Here is a 25,091-nt window from a genome sequence, read left to right on the forward strand (position 1 = left end):
GGGTTGAGTTCATTGGGTTTCTTGCTTTAGTGATTGTATTCATTCTCACTGTATGAAATCCCTGTCTGTGATGCGGTTTCTCTTTAATATTGATGGTCTCTATAGCTGTAGCATCAAAATGGCGGTATTGAGGTGGATTGATTAAGTGAGACCTCACTGAAGCCCCCCACTGCAATAATTAAAAAAAAATCTGATAGTCTGCACTTACAGCTTATATGTGTTATAAACACTAGGGCCACATAAATCTGGACAAATATGAATCTGCACCTTTTCTCGACATTCAGGGACTGATATGACATTTTTGTGCAGCAGAAATTAACTTTTTCACAACGTTCTCTCAAGTAGATACATTTAGAAACACCATACTACTGTGAAAAAATACAGCTATTCAAAATACAATGTTTAGTCATGTGATTCAATCATGTGACCCATTCAAATATGAACAATCAGGATGGTGTATAATCTATGATTTCATCTGCCTTCGCAAACCTGTTGTAGTCTTCGGTTGCCTGAAACTCCAAGTCCAATTCTTTTTACCTTCATTACCAAATCAAAGAGACAGAAAGTAAATAAAAACCTGACATAACTGATGCAGACCAAAGATGCAGAACAAATATTTATGGACCTCGCCTCGTGTTTTACTAAAAATATAAGTTCACATAAAAAAATCACCTTTATAAACTGAGGAATTCCCAGTGATGGAAAACTTGACCCTGACCCTGGAGACTCATTCCATAATCAATCTTGGCGAAAAACCTCACCAAGTCAACAATTGTCTCATTTACATTGTATATATCACTAGTTCCAGATGACCATCCTAAAGATCCAGGAAGCTACTGTGAAGATTTAAACTTAGTAACCATGAAGATGGATGCAATGGCTTAAGGATGCAATTGCTATTGAACAGTTTTGCAATCAACAAAATAAATAGACATTTGGTTTCACCCAGATGAGGACACCCTTTTGAGTACGGTTTCTCTGATGGTTTAATCCTCCTATCATCTCAGGAAATTTTTCTTTGTCACTGATACCACTGGTTTGCTCATTAAGGATAAACTTATAGAGACTAATTTATATATAACGTAGATTTCTAATTTATTTAAAACTGTAAAAGCTGCTTTGCGGCCAGTGTCCATTGTTGAAATTGTCACAATGTCCAAATAAAATTTAATTGAACTTCAATGAACTGTTACGATTACACTATATATTAATATGAATCTTGCAGTTGGACTACTATAAAAAAAATTGCTGTTCAGTCAGATTTTTTTAGTCAGAACTGAGAATCAGGCAACAATATGGTATAACAAAAAATAATCGCATAGCAACAGGAACAATTTGGAGAAAATGATTTATTACTGTAGCTTGTGTTAGCCATTTTTTGTGACTCGTGAGGGGTCATAAAACGTAACCCCCTGCGAGTTTCGAGGTTGCACTGTACTTAATTTTCAACCATACGTGTTTGATTTTTATACATTCACGTTTTAACCACTTTCTTTTTGCATTCAGAGCTCTGCAGCCTGTTTTCAATAGATCTTGGATTGTGTAGCATTAGAAGCACATGGTTAGAAATGATATGAGTCCAGTGATAAATGATGGAACCAGAAAAAAAGAAGAGTTGTCAAAAAGGGAACTGAAACTTTTCACAGGCGAACGAAAAAAAAGAAAAAGCCTTTTGTTATAAAAGTCTTATCAACCCAACCATATGCCTACATGGAAAGATAAATCGTTTGACGCTCGAAGGGGAGAAAAAAAAAAATCCGAAGGACAAATGTCATGTTTGCTTTTACAGGGAGTGCAGAATTATTAGGCAAGTTGTATTTTTGAGGATTAATTTTATTTGAGGATTTAATTTGAACAACAACCATGTTCTCAATGAACACAAAAAACTCATTAATATCAAAGCTGAATATTTTTGGAAGTAGTTTTTAGTTTTAGCTATTTTAGGGGGATATCTGTGTGTGCAGGTGACTATTACTGTGCATAATTATTAGGCAACTTAACAAAAAACAAATTCATACCCATTTCAATTATTTATTTTTACCAGTGAAACCAATATAACATCTCAACATTCACAAATATACATTTCTGACATTCAAAACCAAACAAAAACAAATCAGTGACCAATATAGCCACCTTTCTTTGCAAGGACACTCAAAAGCCTGCCATCCATGGATTCTGTCAGTGTTTTGATCTGTTCACCATCAACATTGCGTGCAGCAGCAACCACAGCCTCCCAGACACTGTTCAGAGAGGTGTACTGTTTTCCTCCTTGTAAATCGCACATTTGATGATGGACCACAGGTTCTCAATGGGGTTCAGATCAGGTGAACAAGGAGGCCATATCATTAGATTTTCTTCTTTTATACCCTTTCTTGCCAGCCACGCTGTGGAGTACTTGGACGTGTGTGATGGAGCATTGTCCTGCATGAAAATCATGTTTTTCTTGAAGGATGCAGACTTCTTCCTGTACCACTGCTTGAAGAAGGTGTCTTCCAGAAACTGGCAGTAGGACTGGGAGTTCAGCTTGACTCCATCCTCAACCCGAAAAGGCCCCACAAGCTCATCTTTGATGATACCAGCCCAAACCAGTACTCCACCTCCACCTTGCTGGCGCCTGAGTCGGACTGGAGCTCTCTGCCCTTTACCAATCCAGCCACGGGCCCATCCATCTGGCCCATCAAGACTCACTCTCATTTCATCAGTCCATAAAACCTTAGAAAAATCAGTCTTGAGATATTTCTTGGCCCAGTCTTGACGTTTCAGCTTGTGTGTCTTGTTCAGTGGTGGTCGACTTTCTGCCTTTCTTACCTTGGCCATGTCTCTGAGTATTGCACACCTTGTGCTTTTGGGCACCCAGTGATGTTGCAGCTCTGAAATATGGCCAAACTGGTGGCAAGTGGCATCTTGGCAGCTGCACGCTTGACTTTTCTCAGTTCACGGGCAGTTATTTTGCGCCTTGGTTTTTCCACACGCTTCTTGCGACCCTGTCGACTATTTTGAATGAAACGCTTGATTGTTCGATGATCACGCTTCAGAAGCTTGGCTATTTTAAGACTGCTGCATCCCTCTGCAATATATCTCACTATTTTTGACTTTTCTGAGCCTGTCAAGTCCTTCTTTTGACCCATTTTGCCAAAGGAAAGGAAGTTGCCTAATAATTATGCACACCTGATATAGGGTGTTGATGTCATTAGACCACACCCCTTCTCATTACAGAGATGCACATCACCTAATATGCTTAATTGGTAGTAGGCTTTCCAGCCTATACAGCTTGGAGTAAGACAACATGCATAACGAGGATGATGTGGTCAAAATACTCATTTGCCTAATAATTCTGCACTCCCTGTAGATATAAAAAAAAAAGAAACGAGTGCAAGCCTATATCAGGGGAGAGAAGGTGTCAGAATGCGCACACTGTATTTGCAGAGGGATTAATGTTGAGGTTTTGTAAAAAAGGTCTGCCATGATTACGGTGTGACTGAGCAATGACTCATTCCTCCCCGGCAGCAGAGGGGTTTTCCGAGGATGCTAGAGAAAGAGAATGGATGGACGTGCTCCAGAGTGATTTTTCTCATCGGTGAGGGATTCCTCGGAACAACTTCAAAATGAATAACAATCATTGACGATTGAAAGCACAGCGTCTCCCCTGAAAACCAAAGTGCTTTAAAGTGCTTATTTAAATTAAAGGGATGCTTTCTTGAGCATGAGTAATCCCTAAAGAGGAGTGTAGTGCAACTGTATGTGTGTGTGTGGGCTTGGGTGACTCACAGGCTCACAAATTTATGCTTTACCCATAAAACGGTGACCTGGAGTCGAAGGCCGGCTTATGTGGGCTTTCTGTGACTCAACCGACTATCCACTGATGGCAGAGGTGGAAAAAAAAGAAAACCTGACCCCGACATGTCCGAGAAGTATTTCACCTAGAATCCTCAGTGTATGCATCCAATTGTCGAGTTTAACTCCCAAAACACACACTTGAAATCAAACTTTTTGAGTTTTTTTCAAGCCCTGAAAAATACTCTGAATATTCTCAGCAATATATGGAATAGTTGTGATGAAAGAGTTTTAAAAACAATGGCATTTGGTTACGCAGACAGCAAAGGGCTATTAAAAACTAAATGGCCACTTTAATGTAATCATGAAGTCCAATGGATTTCAAAGTGATTACATTCTTTGTACTCCGGTGAAATGTTTCCAGATACTATAAAGAATATCAGTTTGAAGATACTTTGGATTTGGGTAGAGTCTTAATTTCAAGATTTTTTTTTCTGGCCCTGAAAAACTGAGAGAGGTGTTTATAGTTTCAGCAAGGGGATGGCATACGTGCGAGAAAAATGACTTTAAAAATGTCTTTTTAAAAAAAAACTTTTTTTAAACAAAAGTCAATTTGCTCCACAGACAGCAGGGGGCTTTAAAAAATCCAAACAGCCACTTTAATGTCATAATAACATCCACTGGCTCTCAAAGTGTTTTATTGTTTACACAACTTTATGATGGTTTTGAAGTGTCTGGAACAAAGTTTGGATTCGGTCTCAAATCAAATAAAAAAAGCTCATTCTTGCAGCCCCCATGGGGTTTGCTCAAGGGTTTACAAGATGACCCATCTTTACACATTATTGCAGCCAAGTGGGATCCAGTGGCCACCGTGTTCTTATCCAACCCAAAAACCAATTTTATGTACCGTCTCAGCAAATGTGTAAAAATCCTGCGGTTTTATGCAACCAGACAGCATTTCTCTCCCAAAGGTCTGATTGAGAAGATAAATCATGGTCTCTTCTCAGCAGTTTTATCATAAATTGTGCTAGAGGGTATGAAATGTGTAATTGAGCTTTAAGGCAAACAGCTCCACCTGGTGAATATCACAATTTATTAACTCGCAATTATGGCACTTGCATACCACCTTGGGTTTTTGGTAAACATTTTATGCGTTTTTTTTGGGGTTTTTTTTCTCATATTTCTTTGAAAGTTAAAAACAGTTCAGCATTCACTTCAGGATTTGTTCTGCTTTTCATTTTTATTCTACCCAATCTCAGATATTTGATATACAGTATGCCATTGCCATTTAACACGGTGCATCAGAACATTGGAACTCATTGGTTAATTGCTTTAAGTGAACCAAAACCAAATGGTTAAAAAAAAAATATATATATATATATATATATATATATATATATATATATATATATACTAACATTATTTAGCATTGTAATATACATAACTATGAATAACATATGGATAGCAAAGACGAATAAAAGTATCAGATGAACCGTTACATTAGGACTCTAGCTGACAATGAATATATTGCAAAGCTAAAGGAATACATTTATATAATACATGTTTGACACAAAAACATGACATCAACTAAATTTTATTAGTTGCATAAATGTTCTTTTTACTTTATAATGCATTCAAACTGAGAGAATTTGAGCATTTTTTTAACCGAGTTACACGTTTATTTTTATACTCCAGCGTAAGTAGAATTTCTCATTAATTCCTCAACCCCTATATTATAAACTTATAAACCAAACCCTGTTTTCTTTAATGCTGTGTACATTTTTGTAACATAATATAACATAATGTTTAATATATTTAAACATTTTTTAAGAGTTTTCATTAATTAAAATGCTGCTGTGGCTGTAAAAATTTTAAACATAGTAAAAAGTATGTTAGTGTTGGTTGAATTCATTGGTAGGCCCTATTTCAGTTTTGATCAAAATGGTTGTGTCAAATTTCTCCAAGAAGCTCAAAATTGTAAACCCTGACCAAAATAGACTTTTAATAACCTGACCTCTCTCAAAATCTGAGCATGATGAATCCTGACATTGTCGTATTGAAATTTGCCTGTTTATTATAATCTTATTTCACTACATGTTCATTCAAGATTTTTCTCCGCCCACATTTCGTCCTCAAACATGATGGTTCACCAGTATCCTTCCAGGTTTTAATGATGCGTTGGAAAGTTCTTAACCCAATTTTAGTAGTTTCAGCAATATACTTTGTTTTTTTCTTTACTTGATGCAGGCTAATAATTTGACCATGTGAAAAATAACATCTTTCCCACAACTGCAGTTTATGTCTTCCAACATAAGTGAAATCTAGATGGAGACTTTTTCTGGCCAGGCAATGCAGAATGTTTAGTCAAATTTAGTCCAAAATAAAACACATTTCCAATTCAATTTCAATTAAAAAAAAAAATTAAATTAGCATGTTGTGTTTTTGCCTCCCAGATTGCTAGCCACGTTTGAATTCAATCAAATTTGGGTATGCCTTTACATTTTCTGCATGTTGATGGTATCTGGAGAGTTGGACTGCACCGTGGTGATGACGGTAGGGGTTTTCTGCGGCAGGGTGGAAGTCTTGGTGTACCTCTTCTTCAGGTCTTGCTCATATGCAGGGTTGTCGTATGGGGAAGGGTTCTTCAGGTGGTGCACATCATAGCTGGGGATACGGAGGGATCCCATGAACGAAGTCTGACGTCTCGCTTCGTACGATTGCGTTTTCTTTTTGCTGATGCAGCTGGAAGAGAAACCTGTCTGTCAGCTTTTTGTATCAGAGTAACAGCATGGCTACATGGGAAACCTATTTTTTTCCTCGTCTTTTCTCTTTTAAAAATATTTTGCATTTAACCCTTTGCTTGGGAACAAGACAAAACATGTCAGCAGGCTTTTGTAGCGTGTACAGAACTTGGTTAATGTTTTATTATTGGAATCGTATTAGATCTTATTAGAACACTGAAAAAGTTGTTTCTGAGAATGTGATAACTAAAAAGCAATTTATTAGACTTATTGGTTATCTGGGAAAAAAATTAATGAACTGACACCATGTCCAAAAAGGCATATTTTTCTCTCCGTTTTAATCCTTCCATTCGCAGACAACGGTATAGTCAACGAAAATTCAACTTTTGAAAACGCTCTCCAAAGTGGATAAATTTGAAAACGCCATTTTTGAGTCGCATTTTTGACTGCGCAAATGGAGGCCTTCGAATACGGTGCTTTTTTAGTCATTTGATGCAGTCATGTGACCAATTCGGCCAAGATAATCATCCATCCTCTTCTTCTTCTTCTTATTATTATTATTATTAATACAATTATTGAGTTTTGTGAGCTCGCCCTTACTGTGAGGGGACGCAACCTCATCAGCAGGATACTGTATTTTGAAGCAGTCCAATATTTCACCTTTTTTTTTTTTTTGGCAAGTCTATCAGTTTATTTTCAATCTCGTTTTTGCAAGTTTACACTCCTGTGATACTCGCAGCAACAACACCACCTCACTGTCGGTGCATTTATAAAAACTCGGTGCCTTTCCTCGACATTGTCGCGACGTTTGAAAGAGGCGGCAGACGTGAAATGCCGTAGGTCAAAGTTAGTTTACTCATTAGTTTCCCTCATGCGCACTCAAGTGCTTTCCGACATTTTAGTGTGGACAAGCAACTTTTGGGAAACGATTCAAAACGATAATGTGGACGCAAAAACGTTTTTAGATCAAAATGCCATTTTCCAATTTGTCCGAATGTTGATGTGGTATAAGTGGTGTAAGTGGATTCTCATGGAGAAACTAAATCCTGATGAACTAACAGACAACCACATTTTGTACTACATGTTTGATATTTGGCAGGAACTTGTACATGCCTCCATCATAGAATGACAGACTTACATAAAGATTCATCTGCCTTTTAGCGTGTTTAATATTTCTCTCCAAAGATTATTCCTTTCATACCATCATTGCGAATCACGAAATAATAAAGTGCTCAATAAGAATTCGTCCATTATCTACCTATTGATGGACTCTAAACCTTTCATTTAATTTTACAGTAATCATGAATCATTTGTAGTGGTTGACCTACCAGGACAGAATCAGGGCAATGAGCAGCAACAGCAAAATGAGAGCTGCGGCAGCGCAAAGAATCGATGTGATCACCACCATCGCAGCGGACCTTCCAGCGTAACCACTACCGAGACTGTCTGGATCTTTCACTGTGAAAAAACAAAAACCAGAGGAAGGTTTTATCAGCTTTACTGAAACGCCTCGCTCTTAGAAATGGGATTGAGATGGAACTGATGATTCCTTACGTGTTTTCAGAGTAATGTTTGTTAACCAATTTGTCTCTGCAACAAGTACGTTGTCTGCAGAGACAAGAAGATACTTGAAACTAAGAGGGGGGAAAAAAACAATAGATCAGACATTAGCATTAAAATCATCACGCAATAGAGGCAAAATATAAAAAGTTAATCCAACTAGAATGACATGCTGTTTACAGAATGAAACATTATTGGAGAATAAGATAAAAATCTGCACTACCTCATAGTCGAGCCTTGAGGCAACACACCATTGCAGTTAGCGGTATTACAAGCCCCATCTGCTCCGACTAGGAAATATGAAGGTGTAGTACCAGCAGCTGAGCAGACGAAACTATTCTGAAGACCAACTTTAGTGATGGAGTAATTATTCTGGCCCGGTTTGAATGCAGTTGGGTATGGAGACAAGCTGATAAAGCTTGGATTGGTTTTGCTGCTGTCAAATGTGCTCATTGCTATCATGAAGGGAGAAAAATACAGACAAAACATTATGTTAAATATTACATACATATTCAAAGTTTGTTTTTTCACCTAAAAAAACAACTTTGGCGATATATAAGGATTGTGTAGTCATTAAGGAGAAAACTCCTGAACTACCAGAAAAGATTGATTCAAAACAACAATTGAAAGGATGATTGGTCTGCAAAAGGTTAACACATGGTTAGCAAAAGTCAGGTGGAATGTTAAGCTTAAGCAATGAAATTGAATTACTAATAAGTTTGGGAAAAAAAGAAGAAAATGAAAAGGCTATACTTTATTTCATTTTCCTTTTAATTTGTAAAAGGCGTAGTTTATTATTTTCCTTCTGTTTAAAATCATAGAGCCCTCACCTGAGCCTAGGGCGGACACCAGCCATATGTTACACGTGCTTGGGGTTCCACAGAGTGGGTCAGTGATATTGTCAAAGCTACAGAATGGCTTCTTTAGGTACACAGTGTTGGTAGTGACTGGCGCGGTCACGTCTGACAAAAGAGTTGGTGTGAAGTTAACTGGAGCTGTCAAACAAAAATGAACACAGTCAACCAGACAGTTTAGGATTGGCATAACATTTCAACACCTTTTGTACAGGCTAAAAAAGTACACTATATGGAGAAGTGTTTGTGGACACCTGACCATAAGATTGGCTTTTTAAAAATCCCATTTCCTCCCCATTTGCTGTCTATCCATATCCTCCAGACTTCTGGGAAGAAGTTCCACTAGATTTTTTTGTGTACTTATGGAGATTTGTGCTCATTCAGCCACAAGGGTGTTAGCAAATGCAGATACTGATGTAGGTGATGTGATGAGGCCTGGGGTGCAGTCAGCATTCCAATGGGATTAGATCAGAGCTCTACTGCAGGCCACTCACAATCTTCTACTCCAACCCATGTAAAGCATATTTTCATGGAGCTGGTTTTATGCACAGTGACATTGCTATGTTGGAACAGGTTTGGGTGTCCTAGTTCAAGTAAAGTTAAAATGTAATGCTACGACAGCCAATGACATTCTATACAATTGTTTGAATTCAACTTTGTGGTTTTCAAACTAGGTAAACATTTTCAAAAATTTCAAAGAAATTGTGGGAATATGTAGAGCAAAATTTTGTTAATTGTGAAATGTACTGAAAATAAACTGAAAAGCATTTTCTGTTGGAATAAACCCTTTTAATTGTCAGGTAAATAATGTTCAAGAGTTAAGCAGGTTAGAAGAGATATTAAATAAACACAGACTTGAGAATTTTTCTTCAGAATAGTAACCCAAAACATCATCAAAAACAGGAGTTCAGATGATTCATATACAGGGATAACCAGCGATAGAAACCGTTCATCAAACAAAGTGTCAAACAAAGTATCACGGCTTGGCAATAGTTGAAAAACAAGAGTTCTAGTTCTTTATTTAGGTTACTAGGCTTTGGCTTATACAGTGAGTGTATTGCTTTGTGTTGTTTGGCTGAATTAGGTAGGGTCTTTTTTTATAGTGTGAGTGTGTGTAACTGCGCACACATGCGCTTTAAGAGTAAGAAAGCAGAGTCAGAGTAGGAAAGTGTGTGTGTGTGTGTGTGCTGGGAGTTGGACTCCAGGGTGGCCATGTCTGGCTGTGGTGTGTGGTTTGAATTTGAGTCCAGCAATAACCTAAAACTAATTAGGCATAAGAATAAATGTGCAAATTTCCTGAATGCAGGCCATGAACCCAAGATATTTGGTTAAGAAGCTGGAAAAACGGAATGCAATTGTGTTTTTCCACTTTAGTTAACATGCTTGGTATGATTATATACACGTTTATTGGTGAACTTGGCATTTCTATTAAAGGGACACTTGACATAATGGCAAACAAACATTTTATGGGATATCGAATGACAAAATTTCCAGTCTTTTTAGACAAAAAAACATAAAAAATGCAAGAATTATGACTACTGTCTTTTCAACATTAGCTGTAACTGACATTCAAGGTTTCAAAGTTGTTTCAAATACTGATTAAGGGGTTATTAATCCATGACTAAAAATTATTCTGTGTAAATTAATGAATTTAATAATTAAACCATTTTTCATGTTAAAAAACTAACAAAAAAAAAAACAACGCAAAATAACGTTCTTTTTAACAACACAAACATATTCACTGAAAGTTGTTCATCTTGCCCATTAAAGAATGGATTTTTATTTTAAACATTAGCATGCTAACATTAACATTATATTTTTGAACAAACAACATTTATTCTTTTTGTCATTACGCCACATTGTCTGTTAAACTCTAGGCCTGAATAGTTCAATACTTTTGCACCTGTTATAGTGGCTTGGTGGGTTAACATACCAGTTTGGTCTTGTCTATGGTTTGTGTCAGTATTTGATTACAACAGCTTCTTTCTCCACAGTAAACATGTCTTAACGTTGAGTGCCTGAGAATCTAGTGTTTTACTTTTAGATTTGTCTTTTGACATACAATTATCTCATCCAGCTGATCAGTTTAAGGTTCGGGGCCTTGCTCAAAGGTCCACCAGTGGGTTTGCTGGGATTTTAATTCACAACTTTCAGATCAAAAGCAACATTTTAATCACTGAGCTTCAACTTTCCATTGTATGGTACTTGTTTTAATATATTTATTCATATATTAAAGATTATAGATTTATAATTAACACTAATGAACGGCTGACTACCGCTACCAGTTCACGCTGATTTTTCTGCCAATTAAAAGTACACAACGTGTCTAAAATATTTACACCACTAGAGGCGTGGTAGAGTTTTCAACAAACGTTTATCACAGACGTGTGTGACATATAATCGAATATTTCATTCAGACAGGCTGAACTGGGTTTAATGTTTAAAAGTAATGACTAAACCATGCACCAGGACTCCAGGCCCATCCAGGATCCCCTATAAAATCAATCGTTTTCATCTCCATCAAACAATCAAGCAAAAGTGCCTATAAGCGTGTGTGCGCACATATACCACAAACCTACAGCTACAGAAGCTGTAGTTACTGGCTAGGTTCTCTCTTTTTCTCTCTATCGTATAGAGTACTGTGGACACCTGATTATCACACCCATACATGGTTCCTCCCCAAACTCTTGCCGTAAGAGTGATAATAAAACCATGGAACTGAAGGGTTCTCTTGTACTGTACACAAACTGAGTTTTTTTTAAACATATTTTGCCAAGTTGGGAGTCAAATAACTCGTATGTCCTGCATAAAGCCCTGACCTGGACTCCACTACACACCTTTAGGATGAACTGGAATGCTGACTGAACCCCAGATCTTCTCACCTAACAATTCCTGATCTGACTAATGCACTTGTATGTAAATGATCTCAAATTCCACACCCACATTCCAACATCCAGTAAAAATCCTTCCCAGAAGAGTGAAACTTATAACAACAAAGAGAGAATAAATATATAAATATAAAAATGAATATCAATAAAAAATATTTTTAAATAAAGAACCTTTGTTACTTGAAGTCCGGTATAGATAAATAGTGAGGAAGGAAGGAGAGAAACTCTTGTTCTAAGGGTTTAAATATTTTCTAAAAACGATGAAGTGGGTTGTAGAGCATTTACTTTTCCCCCAGATGGAACTCAAGATCTTAAATTTTGCCTCATCATGATTTTTATGAGAAATTTCTCCGACTCATTTCGCTTTTTTTTGTGGCTTGGCTTCCTTCCAAATCAGAAATGGTGAAAGTAATTTTTCTGCACAAACCGAACCTCTATAACAGTGACCTGTTTTTCACCTACTTTTGATGTTGACTCTAACCACAGGTTTGTGCTGTGAGCCAATTTTCATGATGAAAAAAAAATATGTGACTAAAATAACCAGAATTAAAATAACCCAAAATATGTTTTTTTATTTTTTTGGTTTGGTTTTTAATAAATGAGGTAAAATGACTCACCGATTGCAAATACATGAAGGATTATCATACAAATCAAACAGACCACTTGGTAGGCCTTCATTGTGGCATCCAGCAGTAAGGACACTGTGTTCTTCTGGAAGTGAAATGCTGTGTGAATTAAACCTGGCAGGTTCTACCACTTAAAAAGCTTTCCATTAAAAAAACATCCCTCCCATGCAAAGAACAGGATATAACAGTTAAAGGGAGTGGAGCATGTATATATGTGTGTGTGTGTGTGTGTGTGTGTGTGTGTGTGTGTGTACTGGTGTTTTTGCATTTCTAGTGGAAACTGGGAGGTGCAAATGACAATGTCCTGACAAATCAAAGGATGGTTCAGGTTCTTTATGTAAGGTTGACCCACCTCATCATAGGGCCAAACAAGTAAAGCCCTGAAGTCTGAAGACTCGCTTTCTAAATGGCCAAAACCACATGATGATCCAACCGTGTGAACACAAGACACTTGACACCAGAGTGGAAAAGGCTTTCTGTGCACATAGACACACAAACACAAACATCTGTAGGTTGAAAAGGGAGATTCTGAGTCTTCTTGTTTGTTGCATTCCTTAAGATGTACACATAATGGTGGACAATTTATTTAATGATACAACGACATCCGTCGAGCCAAAACTCTACTTTGTGCAACAAACCAGTTATATGTAATAACGACGGGGGATAAAATATAGAATTTCTCCAAACCTTCCGATATATTCACCAGTCAAACGAGGTCTACTGAAAATATCCAATGGAATTAACAGGGATGGGTGAAACCAGCTCGACCAGAGCCTGCATAGACACAACACCGCTGTTTATGATGACTCAGATTTGCTGGGGGAAAAAAATAAAAAAATAACTCTAGCTAAGCTGAAATCAGAGTCAGACTCGGTGGAACAGGATCGACCAACAGGCCTTCTGGAGAAAAAAAAAGTGCAGAAATATTAACATTTTGTTGTTAGGAGTCATAATATTATCTTCATATTCAACATGTATGTTCAACGGAAACTTAACAAAATGGGCAAATAATACTGAACTGAGATTCAAATCTCCTTTAAAGAAATAATAAATGTGGGTGTGTCCGGTTGCAAGACAGAACCTTCGGGAAGCTTTTTCAAACACAAATATTTTTTAGAAATTTTTCACATTGCTATATCAAATCTGGTCCGTTTGTATGCCAACTGCTGCGTCGCATCTGCTTGTACGTCATGTAAGCGAAAAACGTCAAATCAAATCTAATTTTTATTTGTCACATACACATACATATAGAATACGACATGCGGTGAAATGCTTTTTACGATGGTCTGGCATTTAAGCATAAAAGGTAATGGAATATAAAGGGAATAGAATGAGGAAAAATAAACCAAGAAAAAAAAGAAGGTAGATAAATAAAAGGTATAACATAAAATATAAAAAGATATATGTGAAAATATGTGTAAATACATGGATGCGTATGACAGTAAAAACAGTAAAATCTAAGGAGATTAATGTGATTGTCCTTAAAGTGTCCGTGTCCGTGTGCGGTATGGGTGTGGTATAAAGTGGCACTGTGCTGTGCAAGTCCAAAGTTAAAGTGTCATAGTGCAAAGAAGTTATGCAGAAAAAGTAAAGATGGAGAGAGAGGTCCAGTACTAGATCCTGGGTGTCTCCTGGTTTAAACTCTGAATGGCCTGCTGGAAGAAGCTCCTCCTCATTCTCTCTGTGTTCGCTTTCAAGGAGCGGAAGCGCTTCCCTGAACACCACAAAGAAAAGAGTCCATTGTTGGGATGGCTGAGGTCCTTTACAATCTTCCTGGCAGCACCACATGCTGTAGATGTCCTGCAGGTTAGGGAGCTCAGTGTGGATGGTACGTTCAGCTGACCGCACCACCCTCTGAAGGGCTCGTTTGTCCTGCATAGTGCAGTTCCCGAACCAGGAAGTGCAGGAAGTGATGCTACATGTCAGGACTTTAGCACCTGAGAGGAAAGTTTAAAGTCCCTTAAGCGTTGCAGATAGTACAGACGCTGCCGGGCCTTCTTCACCAGGGTGTTGATGTGACAGGACCAAGACAGGTCCTGTGTGATGTAAACACCTAGGTCCCGGAAACTGTCCACTCTCTGCACTGGGGTCCTGGTAATGTTTAGCGGTTGGTATGTCCACTATCAACTCCTTAGTTTTGTTGATGATCAGGAGAAGGTTGTTCTCCTGGCACATCTATCCAGGTTTTTAAACTCCTGTAGGTAGGTAGTCTCATCTTTGTTGGAGATCAGGCCCACCACAACAGTGTCGTCAGCAAACTTGATGATGGTGGTGGATTTGGAAGAGGCCACACAGTTATATGTGTACAGTGAGTACAGCAGGGGGCTCAGAACACAACCCTGGAGAGCTCCAGTGTTGAGGGTGAGGGTGGATGAGGTGTGTTTGCCCACCCGTATGGCTTGTCATCTGTCTGTCAGGAAGTTGGAGATCCATTGACACAGCGGCAGGCTGAGTCCCAGGACCTCCAACTTAGAGGTGAGCATGGAGGGAATTATAGTATTAAACGCTGAACTGTAGTCCACAAACAGCATCTTTGCATAATTCCCTGTTCTGTAGTCCAGGTGGCTCATTGTTGTGGTAGAAGTTTCACTATTTAACAAGTAAAAAGCGTTCAGCAGTCTTCTGCAAGGATGTTTAACATTGCTGTAAGGAAGGCATCTGACTTTTCACCAGTCGGAAACTGAACGGTTACAAAATGACCTTTAATTGTGTTTATCACTGTTACAACATAACTGATAACAGGAAACACTAAATGTAACAATGGACAAAAAGCGCAATGCCTTATTGTTTTATTAATAAAGCATTTTTTAAAGCTGTTGGGAGAACGATTCATGGTGGTAACAGTAACCCTGTGCTTGATTATCTTCCTATAACAGTACATACATCTCGTTTTATTTCATTACATAACTTTTGGTTTTGGGAACTTATTTGCTTGGCGAATGTACCAAAGATTCTGCCCCCTTCTGACTGAACTCAATAAAACCAATGGGTCATTTAATCAACAGCACACACCTGATATACAAATAACCTCTAAATGAGTAGGTATTTGGGTGGGTGGTTACTTAAAGAAGCAGGTAGGAAGGTAGGTGGTAAGGTGGGTGGGTATGTGGATTGGAGGTTATGTAGGTAGATAGGTGATTATCTGTCTCAGTAGGTGGTTGGGTAGGTGGATGGAAGGCTATGTAGGTAGGTTAAGATGGGCAAGTAAAAAGGTGAATAAGTAGATGAATGAAAGGTTTGGTAGGTGGATGAGTAGTCAAGAAGGTGGATGGGTGGGTAGGTGTGTTAAGTCAATAGGTAATTAGGTGGGTATGTAAGTGGGAGGTTATGTAGATGGATAGGTGGTTAGGAGCTTAGGTAGGTAAGTAAGTAGGTGGGCAAGTACATGGATTGGGAGATCTGGCAAGTAAGTAGGGTAGGTAGTTTTGGAAGGTTTGATGGGTAGGTGGTGGGTAGATAAGATGGATAGGTAAGTGGGTGTGAGGTAAGGATGGTAGGGAGGTGGGTAGGTAAGGTGAAGAGGTAGGTGGGTGTGAGGTTACATGGGTGGGTAAAAGGGTGGATAGGTGGGTAGGTAGGGAAGTTGGTGTATAAAAAGGTAATAGATTATAGGTAATAGTGAGATAGGTAAATGGGTGTGTAGGTGAGGTGAGTAGGTCAAAAGGTAATAGGTAGGTAAATGTAAGGTTAGGTATGTAGGTGGGTGGGTGTGAGGTTAGGTGGGTAAGAAGGTGATGGGTAGGTGAATGTAGGGTTAGGTTTGTTGGTGGGTGGGTAAGAAGGTGATGGGTAGGTGAGTGTAAGGTTAGGTTTGTAGGTGGGTGGGTAAGAAGGTGATGGGTAGGTGAGTGTAGGGTTAGGTTTGTAGGTGGGTGGGTAAGAAGGTGATGGGTAGGTGAGTGTAGGGTTAGGTTTGTAGGTGGGTGGGTAAGAAGGTTTTGGGTAGGTGAGTGTAAGGTTAGGTTTGTAGGTGGGTGGGTAAGAAGGTGATGGGTAGGTGAGTGTAGGTTAGGTTTGTAGGTGGGTGGGTAAGAAGGCGATGGGTAGGTGAGTGTAAGGTTAGGTTTGTTGGTGGGTGGGTAAGAAGGTGATGGGTAGGTGGGTGGGTAAGAAGGTGATGGGTAGGTGAGTGTAAGGTTGGTTTGTTGGTGGGTGGGTAAGAAGGTGATGGGTAGGTGAGTGTAAGGTTGGGTTTGTAGGTGGGTGGGTAAGAAGGTGATGGGTAGGAGGTGGGTGTGAGGTTAGGTGGGTAAGAAGGTGGATGGAAGGTTAGGTGGGTAGGGATGTGGGTGTATAAGAAGGTGGGCAGGTAGGTGGGTGTGAGGTTAGGAAGGGGGATGTGAAATTAGGTAGGAAGTGGTAGATAGAGAGCAGCTTTGGGAAACAAAGAATCATTGTTTCATTCGCAAAATATGAATCGTGAAAATATGTTTTTGTAAACAGTTTTTTTCGTAATGTTTATTAAAAATAGAGTATGTACAGTTAAGAAAAAAGACAACCAAAACATTCGTGAAAAGAAACAACGTCCAGAATGTTGACAGTTTCATCCAGGTCTTTCCTGTTCAGACTCTTCAGGAGTCACCTCTTGCTCATGACAAAGCTGGGCTCTTCAGCATCATCCTGCTGATCTTTCTGTTCCTCGTCCTCCTTTTCTTCCTCTTCGCTCGCCGACTCCTCCTCCTCCTCCTCCTTATCGGACTCTGCACAGACATTTTTATCAGTTAATCATCAGTCTGTGGAGGTTTAAAGGCATTAAAGAGGATTTGGGGAAGATTTGATGTACCTGCTTGCTTCTTGCTTATTTGTTTGGCTTTCTTGGCCATCAACTTTTTCAGTTTGAGCTTCTCCCTAAACAACAAAAAATGCATTTAAAAAAATAAAATAAAATTTCCTAAAACCTACCCTACATTTATAGATATTTATGAATGAATCACTGTTCTTTTGTACTTTGTAGTTCACATTCCTCACTGTATATTTGTCTTATTTCTTCCCCCCCGGAACAAACATTACACTCCGTTACAGAATTATTGGCACCGCCTCAGGACTTGAATAAATAAGCAAGAAAAAACCCACACAAACAAACAGGGAGACAAACAATTTATTTCAAATGAACCCCGTTACGCTTTCAGATTTGTTCCCTTTTTCGTTTCAGATCACGAGCTTTCAAACATGTTTCAAGCATCTGATTCGATGTTAAAAGCTGCAACCAGGAACCTCCTGGCAAATATAATATAAGCAATAAAAATCTAAAAATAATATAAAAAATTATACACATTATTGATGATGCCATCGGTTTTCATAAGAGCACCTGAATCACCAACGCCACCACGCAGGGGTGCCAATAATTCTGGAAGGCACAAGTACAACCTAACAAATCACTAGGCAAATAATAACGTGTTCGTCATAGACGGCTACATTTTCTTGAGTTTGTGTTTTGAACAATGCTCAGGGTTTTTCACCCTCGATCTAAAAAGCTAAACACTGCGGTCACCTCTTCTTCCTGCGCTTGGCCGTCCTCTCCTCAGCTGCTTGCTGGTTCTCCTGTATTTTCTCCTTATAGCTTTCGTCCAGGTTTTGCTGAAGTAGGAGCACAGCGTTACATCATCAGGCAGAAAATCCTCATATATAAGCACGTACAGCACTTCAGTATATTATAACAAGCAGGTAACACAAAACTTAAGAAAGTTTGGTTTCCAAAGTTAATACGCTACATGGATAAAAGTATTTGGACACCTGACTTTTCCAGCCACTTGTGGTTCGACCCACAATTGTATAAAACCTCTTTGGATGCAGTGGAATGAACATTTTTTTCTTTACTTGAACTAGGAGACCCAAACCCTTTCGAACATCACAATGCCTGTGTGCACAAAGCAAACTTCATGGTTTGGAGCTTAAGAACTTGATTGGCCTGCTATACAGCTCTGACCGCAACCCTACTAAACACCTGTGGGATGAATTGGGACTCCAGGAGTCCTCACCTTCTCACCTACATCAGCTCCATTGTGGCTAAACGAATCTCCACAATCACACACTAACATCTAGTGGAGCATCTTCCCAGAAGAGGTGAGGACTTTATTACAGCAATGAGGACTAAATGTGGGATGGGATGTTCAAAAAAGCACATCAAATCGTATGGTCTGTTGTTTTTCATGTATAAAGTGAAGATAAGAAGAAATGTGTCCTACAAATGGACCCATGTTTATTATCATTAAAAAAACCCTGGGAAAGTGGGACATCATCTAATTTTGGTATTAATTCCATCCTGTTTCTTAAGGTTTACTTCACCGTCTGCCTTGTGAGCCGCAAACCAATTTGGACTTCTATTCAGCGTGACGTGGTAACCACGGAAACGTCTCGGACCTTCACACTGGCTGGCAATGAAGTCACTATAATCACTTTAGTGTACCTGATGGTGAAGCTGCAGATATCTGGGTCACCTTCTCAAGTGATGGACACAAACCGGTAAATGCCTGACTGAAACATGGTCCATGACGTAGATCATGAAAACGCTCACGTGTACATCTGGAAATCGAAATCCCACCCCCTAAAAGGACAAACTGACTCAACCAGGACATGGAAAGTTCTGATTGGTCTTCTCACATGCTGCTCAAAGCCAATACCTTTTCAGACATCCGGTCGAGAAAATCTTGTCTCTGGTACTCGCGCCGCCTCAGGTGTCTGTAGACGTGGAACTCGCCGCTGCCTGCGCCGGCGCTGGAGCCTGTTCACGGATCGCGTTAGGGTTATTAGATTCACCAGAGGTACCTTTTGGTAGCTGAAACACTAAATCAGAAGTACATTTCCTATATACAGTACATAGATGTGAAGTAAGTCTTTAGTGCAGTACAGTATATACAGTATGATGTATAGTATAGTATTGGTCAGTAAGCTATCAGTGACTATATTTAAATCTCCTTTTGAAAACGTTTTCATGCAAACATATTAATGACATTTGAACTTGATTGAGAAAAAGATGTGCTTCTTACAATGCTACTGTAAACTACTTGATCGGACAATAAATGTGTATTTATTCGGTTTTATGGAACCTGCACCATGTAATCCATTTAAACCGATTAATATCGTGATTCACACCGTGATACCGTCTCATCGATATCCTCGGTTATACCGCGTGGGAATAAAGAGTCAGCCAATCAGTGAAGAGCACTTACCCATGACGTCACGCACAAACTCCGGGGCCGAACGCGGTGTCCAATCTTTCAGTCTTTCCGGTATCGGGGCCGGTTTGTCCTGTGAAACAAATATCATCACACCTTGCTGCGTCAGAAGCGTTTATGGTGACCTCCCAAACCGCACACTACTCCCTAACGGACTCATTTAACGCTAAAACATGAGTATGTGTAATGCTCGGTTCCGGACGCAGCCATGTTGTTTATCTAGCAATCATGCGCGGGAGGATTTAAAAAAATAAAACACGCACACACCGGGTTACGCATTAACTTCTCCAGTTTGAGCCGCTGCTCCTCAGCAGGATTTTTGGCAATAATTAAAGGCTGTGACTCCTTCTTTGGAGCTTTTCCCGGTTTCGAGTCTTTCTGGGACGCCGCCATGTTTTCGGTGTGTCCCCGTCTTCTTCGGGTGCGTTCAAAACAAAATCCAGATAAATAAATTGCGCACACTGACACCTAGCGGACAACCGAAGAGTTACTCTCGTTACAGCTTCCCAGGCCTGGGGTGCGTGGGGCCAATTTTCCAATTAATTCCAAAGGTGTTCAGAGCTCTACATAAGGCCAGGCAAGATCTTCCAGATACTTCCAACCCATGTAAACCAATCAAGCTTTTACATAGAACGTTCGCAACTACCTTCCTATGCTGTTTAGAAAAAATATTTTGACCTGGACACGGCTTTGGAAGGAGACTCCAGTCAGATTTAAAGCTATAACTTTTCCAAAATGGGAATTTTCAAAGCCTTTCTTGTGCTTTCAAAGCTGGCAAAGTGATTCTGTCCAAAATATCCTGCAATATATATTAGGGATGGTAAGATTCACTGATACGCATCGTTGCATCGGCATAAAAGTTAATGATGCGATGCATCGATTTGAAAAAAGTGCGCATTGGATACGAATATTTTTTAAGCGCGTTCTCAGCACCACTGCTGCCACGTGAATGCGACGTATCACAACACTACGTCGACCGAGGTGTGTCCTGAGTGTCACATAGAATACAGATTAACATGGCAGAGGTAGAGCTGGATCTTCCTAGAGACAGAACAGGAAAAGAACATCTGGATTTATTTAATCGTTTTTGTAGCCGTGTGTTAAAAGTCAGAAGATACTTAAGTAAATGTATAATTTGCTGTCTGTTTCGAATTATCTGTACTATATTGAATCTGTACTATACTGTAATAATAGAACTAAATAACATAAGTGGATATTTTATACAAAATATTCCATCTTTTTATTAAAAAATGTTTAATGTTTAATATTTGCTGTAGTTTGCTTTAGTTTGCCTGTAGCCTCACTTTCATTGTACAATCCGTCACTGACATCTGTACATCTGATAATTAAAACTTGGACTTTATAATCGGATATTTGTATCGCTGTTCGAGCCAGAAGTGTTTGAATCATGGCGTATTCATCGCTGCAGGCATATGCTGATACATACATCATACAAAGCGTAGAAACAGCCGTCCTTTACGAAGAGCGGTGCACCATAGATGATCACACAATGGACACTAAATGTAGCCAAACACAGCATATAATTACTGCTAAACAAGTTCTCAGATCAATTGTCTGCCCTTAGGTGGAGTCAGAGTGCCTCATTGACTTTATTCTGCACATTTTCCCGGGGCATTCTGCATTCATCACCTGGGAAACACCTACACACACACACACACACACACACACACACACACACACACACAAACACACACAGACAGACACGCATGCACGAACGACAGCTTACTATGCTTACATTCCACATGCATGCCGTAACGCTTTCATTGTGCAAGCAGCAAACCGACGCTGGTGCCCCAGGTGACATTAGATTTTTTTTTTTTTCCCTTTTTCTTTCTTCTTCTTTCTTTTTCTTTTTTTTCGGGCACACCTCCTAGGAAAAGGAATGCTGCACCAAAGCGAGGAGCATTGAAATGCCTGTCACACAGACTCAACCATTATACGTGGGAAAGGAGCGTCGTTCTGTCGTCTCACACACACACACACACACACACACACACACACACACACACACACACACCATGAAACATAACGCTGTTTAAAGGCGCTGTGGTCCCTCAGCCCCTGAATTAATGAAACAGACTCATGCTGCAGAGCTCTCTCTCTCTCACACTCTCACACACACACACACACACACACACACACACACACACACACGTGCAAATCCTATCACAGCCAAACAATCCATAACAATGTTAATGTTTAATGGCCTGCTGACCCTAAGGTTCAAGTTAATGGGATGAGACTTGGATGGGGTGAGAGGTGGTGGGGGGGCACCGAATGTATACGAGGATACACCATCGCTCTTTTTGTATGACTGTAGCTTCTTCCGCAGTCTACTCAATATTGCAGAACTTCGAAAAAAGCAGACCAGCCGATCACTCGATTGCGACCACCATGTTTTTTCCCCCCAATCAGTTCTCCATTCTGACTCTTTGATTTTGATCCTGTTTCTTTCGCAGAAGCACAGACAATAATTCCAGCTACAGGGTTTACAATGTACTATTACAACATCAGCGCGGTGCAGTTGCTATAGCAACAGCTCCCAATGGGACCGTTCGTACCGACGCAGGATGTTTACAAATCCTACAGCGTTTACGATGGTGTGTTGGAAATTTTCCGGCATGGACATGGAGTTGGAAGAATTCTGCAGTGTTACAGACTGATGTAAAGCGATATCTTTTCCGAAATAGGAACGAATCCCATTGGATGTTGGAAGATAATCTGTTTTCATGTTTTCTTGTGCTTAAACAGCTGGTGAAGTGATTCTGTGTGACAACTGTTGATACATATATATATCAACATAAAGATATATATATAAAGTATTTAAACAGCATATCTCTGTATAATATATATAATATAATAATATATAAGAACACCACTGTGATTCTTCAGTCATATGGACTTGTATGGATGTGTGGCTGTACTTGTGCGACCTTGCATGCCGGTACATGTGTTTTTCCAAGTACAAATCCCTGGATTCACGTGAAAGCACATGTATGTGTCTTAGAGTATGTGTGTGTGGGGATTAACAGCACTGTAGGTCCTAATACATCTTGACAACCACCATCACGGACTCTGACTCAAGCGTCTTTGGACTCCTGAAGCGTACTCCCTTCATATTTTCATGTCCCGTCCCGACAATTCCATCCTGCAACACAAACATTGAGGTAATGCACACTGAGCGGTGCCTTATTACATAACAAGATGGCAAGGAAATGGATTAGCAGTGAGATCTGATGAGATGAGTCAGATGATATGCTGCATCTCGTATAATCCCAGTGGACATATCGCATCCCAGTTCCCCAAACACACTCACACACATTAATGTCACCTCTCTTCCATCCAGCGATCGTTAGTCATCCCCCTGACAGTGGGTAAAGGCTCAAAGCCTAATCCTTCTAAACAGCAAAACCCCTTAAGATATAATTGTAATGAACTACTCTCAGCCTCAAACTCCACCCTGAGGGGTTTTTCCACCACACAACATACTTTATGAGAGGCACATTGTCACAAAACAGCTTTTCTCAAAATCTAAGGATATCTTTAATGAGCAAGCCAGAGAAGACGGGGGCATGGAGAACTCCCTGAGATGACACAAGGAAAAAAATCTTCAGAGGAAACTTTGGATACTGGAAAACTGTCCCAGAGGTTCCAGACGTGGGTGCCAATATAAAGTCTGCCTCAGCTAAGCGGGACAATTTCACTTCCTTATTGTTTCGCTGTACCATCTTTTACTAAACGTCGATGAAAACGTTCCTTCGTTCTTAGTTCTGCTTGCATGGCTTTTGTTCCTGGAGACGGTTTGACCACAACAGAAACTGATATTTACGTTTGTGCAATTTGGCAGACAGACTTATCTGGTGCAACTTACTGTACATTTATTAGCTGAGAATTTGGGGTTAATTTGCTCAAGGCCCCAGCTTGCTGGTGCTGGGATTTTAATGCCTCTTTATTCCTCTTAACTTCTGATCTACCACTTCCAGTTTTGTTGGTGGGCTGCCATTTATTTACAATTCCTCATCTGCCATGTCTTGGTTTTGTCTCAGTTTTTATCCCTGTCATATTACTGGTCCGTTACCTGTATAGTGTTCACCTGTTTGCTCTTAATAGGTTTCTCTATTTATAACCAACTGGTATTGTTTTGTTGCAAAGTCTTATCATGTATTTAATATTGTTAAGCCCAAAACCCTTTTTCCAATGTTTCACTCAATTTTGATTACGAATATATTTTTTTTGATGGGGCTAGCATGTGATTTTAATTTTGCTGACATAAAATACAGTTTATTAATATGTTTTTGTTTTCTCCCTTGAGATATCACCATTTACATTTGATTGCCTACACATACCGTACCCCAATGTAACACCACTTATGAGCACAAATACAGAAAAGCATACTATTTATAGGTTTGGAACTACCAGGTTTAAGCTGTCTCTCCAGGTTCTCTTACTTCTCCAAGTTTTATGTATCATAAATATTTGATTTATATATTTTTTTAAATTGTGAACAATTTAATCAAGCAGCTAGTGAACCCTTTTTTTCCAGTAGCCATAGTGTTCACTGTGTGATTTCTGTTTTCAAAGCCTTGCCATTTCGTGATTGTGTATTATTGGAAATAAATAAACTATATCAGTCATCAGTTTGGTGGCATTGGGCTTGCTTACGCAGTTCCCTCTGTTTGTGACGTTTCTTGTATTCAGATGTAGTAGTACCAAGAAAAAAAGAAAAGAAAAAACTCAGAAAGGTCACAGATGCAACCGTTTTAATTAGAATAGTCCTCTAACCCGTACATCAAACTCTGAAGCAACTCAGAGGCCTCGACTTGACTTAAAAAAGAGGGAAGTGATCTGTTTTAATAGAGTCCATCCATCTTTTGGAACATTTGAAAATGTGCTGGGTTTTCCAGCATGGCGGGGGTGAGGGATTAGAGTGGGAATATTAAGCTCAGACTCCGAGGAGCCCGAGGGCAATTCGATCAATCAGGCAGACTCTATTAGCATCAGTTGCAAAGCCACGGAGAAAAAAAATGAATATTAATTATTGACACGGTTGTAATTATTACAGAAAATTCATTAGGAAGCCTTTGCGTGGCTTCCTGTTTAATAAATAACTCTGCAAAGAGGGTTCAAAGGAATGTGCCAACAGTTTACATACATACTGAACTTCGAAGTGCAATTCAATTAGATATGAACTGCAAAAATGGAGGTCATCAGTAGATTTTTGTTTACTGTTGACTGAAGTACAATTTCAATAAAATCACAGGACTCACAACAACCAAATTGTGCAAAACATAAATACCCAGATTTATATTTCATATCAGATATGCAAACATGGTATTTATTTCTATATCAGATAATGTAATTAATGATAATGATATCATTTTAATTAATGATGTATAATAAGTGAATGACATCACAGCACATCTCGTGTTTTATTTCTCTTAGTTACACAAAA

At 39.2% G+C, this 25,091-nt stretch overlaps 2 protein-coding genes across 2 annotated transcripts; both read right to left on the reverse strand.

The window, feature by feature from the left end:
* Positions 1–5,352: 5,352 nt before the first annotated feature.
* On the reverse strand, positions 5,353–12,664 carry upk3b (uroplakin 3b). The gene is made up of 6 exons (XM_046838587.1): positions 12,435–12,664; positions 8,906–9,070; positions 8,299–8,530; positions 8,070–8,149; positions 7,844–7,973; positions 5,353–6,516 (listed from the first exon to the last, which is right to left on the reverse strand). Exons 1-6 carry the CDS (start codon positions 12,493–12,495, stop codon positions 6,270–6,272), a joined length of 915 nt encoding a protein of 304 aa, XP_046694543.1. The 5' UTR covers positions 12,496–12,664; the 3' UTR covers positions 5,353–6,269.
* A 4,209-nt stretch (positions 12,665–16,873) lies between these two features.
* Positions 16,874–20,056, reverse strand: prkrip1 (PRKR interacting protein 1). The gene is made up of 6 exons (XM_046839841.1): positions 19,886–20,056; positions 19,613–19,691; positions 19,064–19,164; positions 17,935–18,020; positions 17,227–17,291; positions 16,874–17,143 (listed from the first exon to the last, which is right to left on the reverse strand). Exons 1-6 carry the CDS (start codon positions 20,009–20,011, stop codon positions 17,022–17,024), a joined length of 579 nt encoding a protein of 192 aa, XP_046695797.1. The 5' UTR covers positions 20,012–20,056; the 3' UTR covers positions 16,874–17,021.
* Between the last annotated feature and the right edge of the window lie 5,035 nt (positions 20,057–25,091).

The sequence above is a fragment of the Silurus meridionalis genome, chromosome 25 (genome assembly GCF_014805685.1).
Source record: "Silurus meridionalis isolate SWU-2019-XX chromosome 25, ASM1480568v1, whole genome shotgun sequence".
NCBI classification, from domain to species: Eukaryota; Metazoa; Chordata; class Actinopteri; order Siluriformes; family Siluridae; genus Silurus; species Silurus meridionalis.

Coding starts and splice junctions, on each gene's coding strand:
- upk3b (XM_046838587.1), bottom strand. CDS start 12,495: ATGAAGGCCTACCAAGTGGTCTGTTTGATTTGTATGATAATCCTTCAT. Junction 9,071..12,434: donor CCTTCATGTATTTGCAATCG/GTGAGTCATTTT, acceptor TTTGTTTGACAG/CTCCAGTTAACTTCACACCA. Junction 6,517..7,843: donor ATTGCCCTGATTCTGTCCTG/GTAGGTCAACCA, acceptor TTTCTCTTCCAG/CTGCATCAGCAAAAAGAAAA.
- prkrip1 (XM_046839841.1), bottom strand. CDS start 20,011: ATGGCGGCGTCCCAGAAAGACTCGAAACCGGGAAAAGCTCCAAAGAAG. Junction 19,165..19,612: donor GTTTGTGCGTGACGTCATGG/GTAAGTGCTCTT, acceptor ATCCGTGAACAG/GCTCCAGCGCCGGCGCAGGC. Junction 17,292..17,934: donor GCCAAGCGCAGGAAGAAGAG/GTGACCGCAGTG, acceptor TTTGTTGTTTAG/GGAGAAGCTCAAACTGAAAA.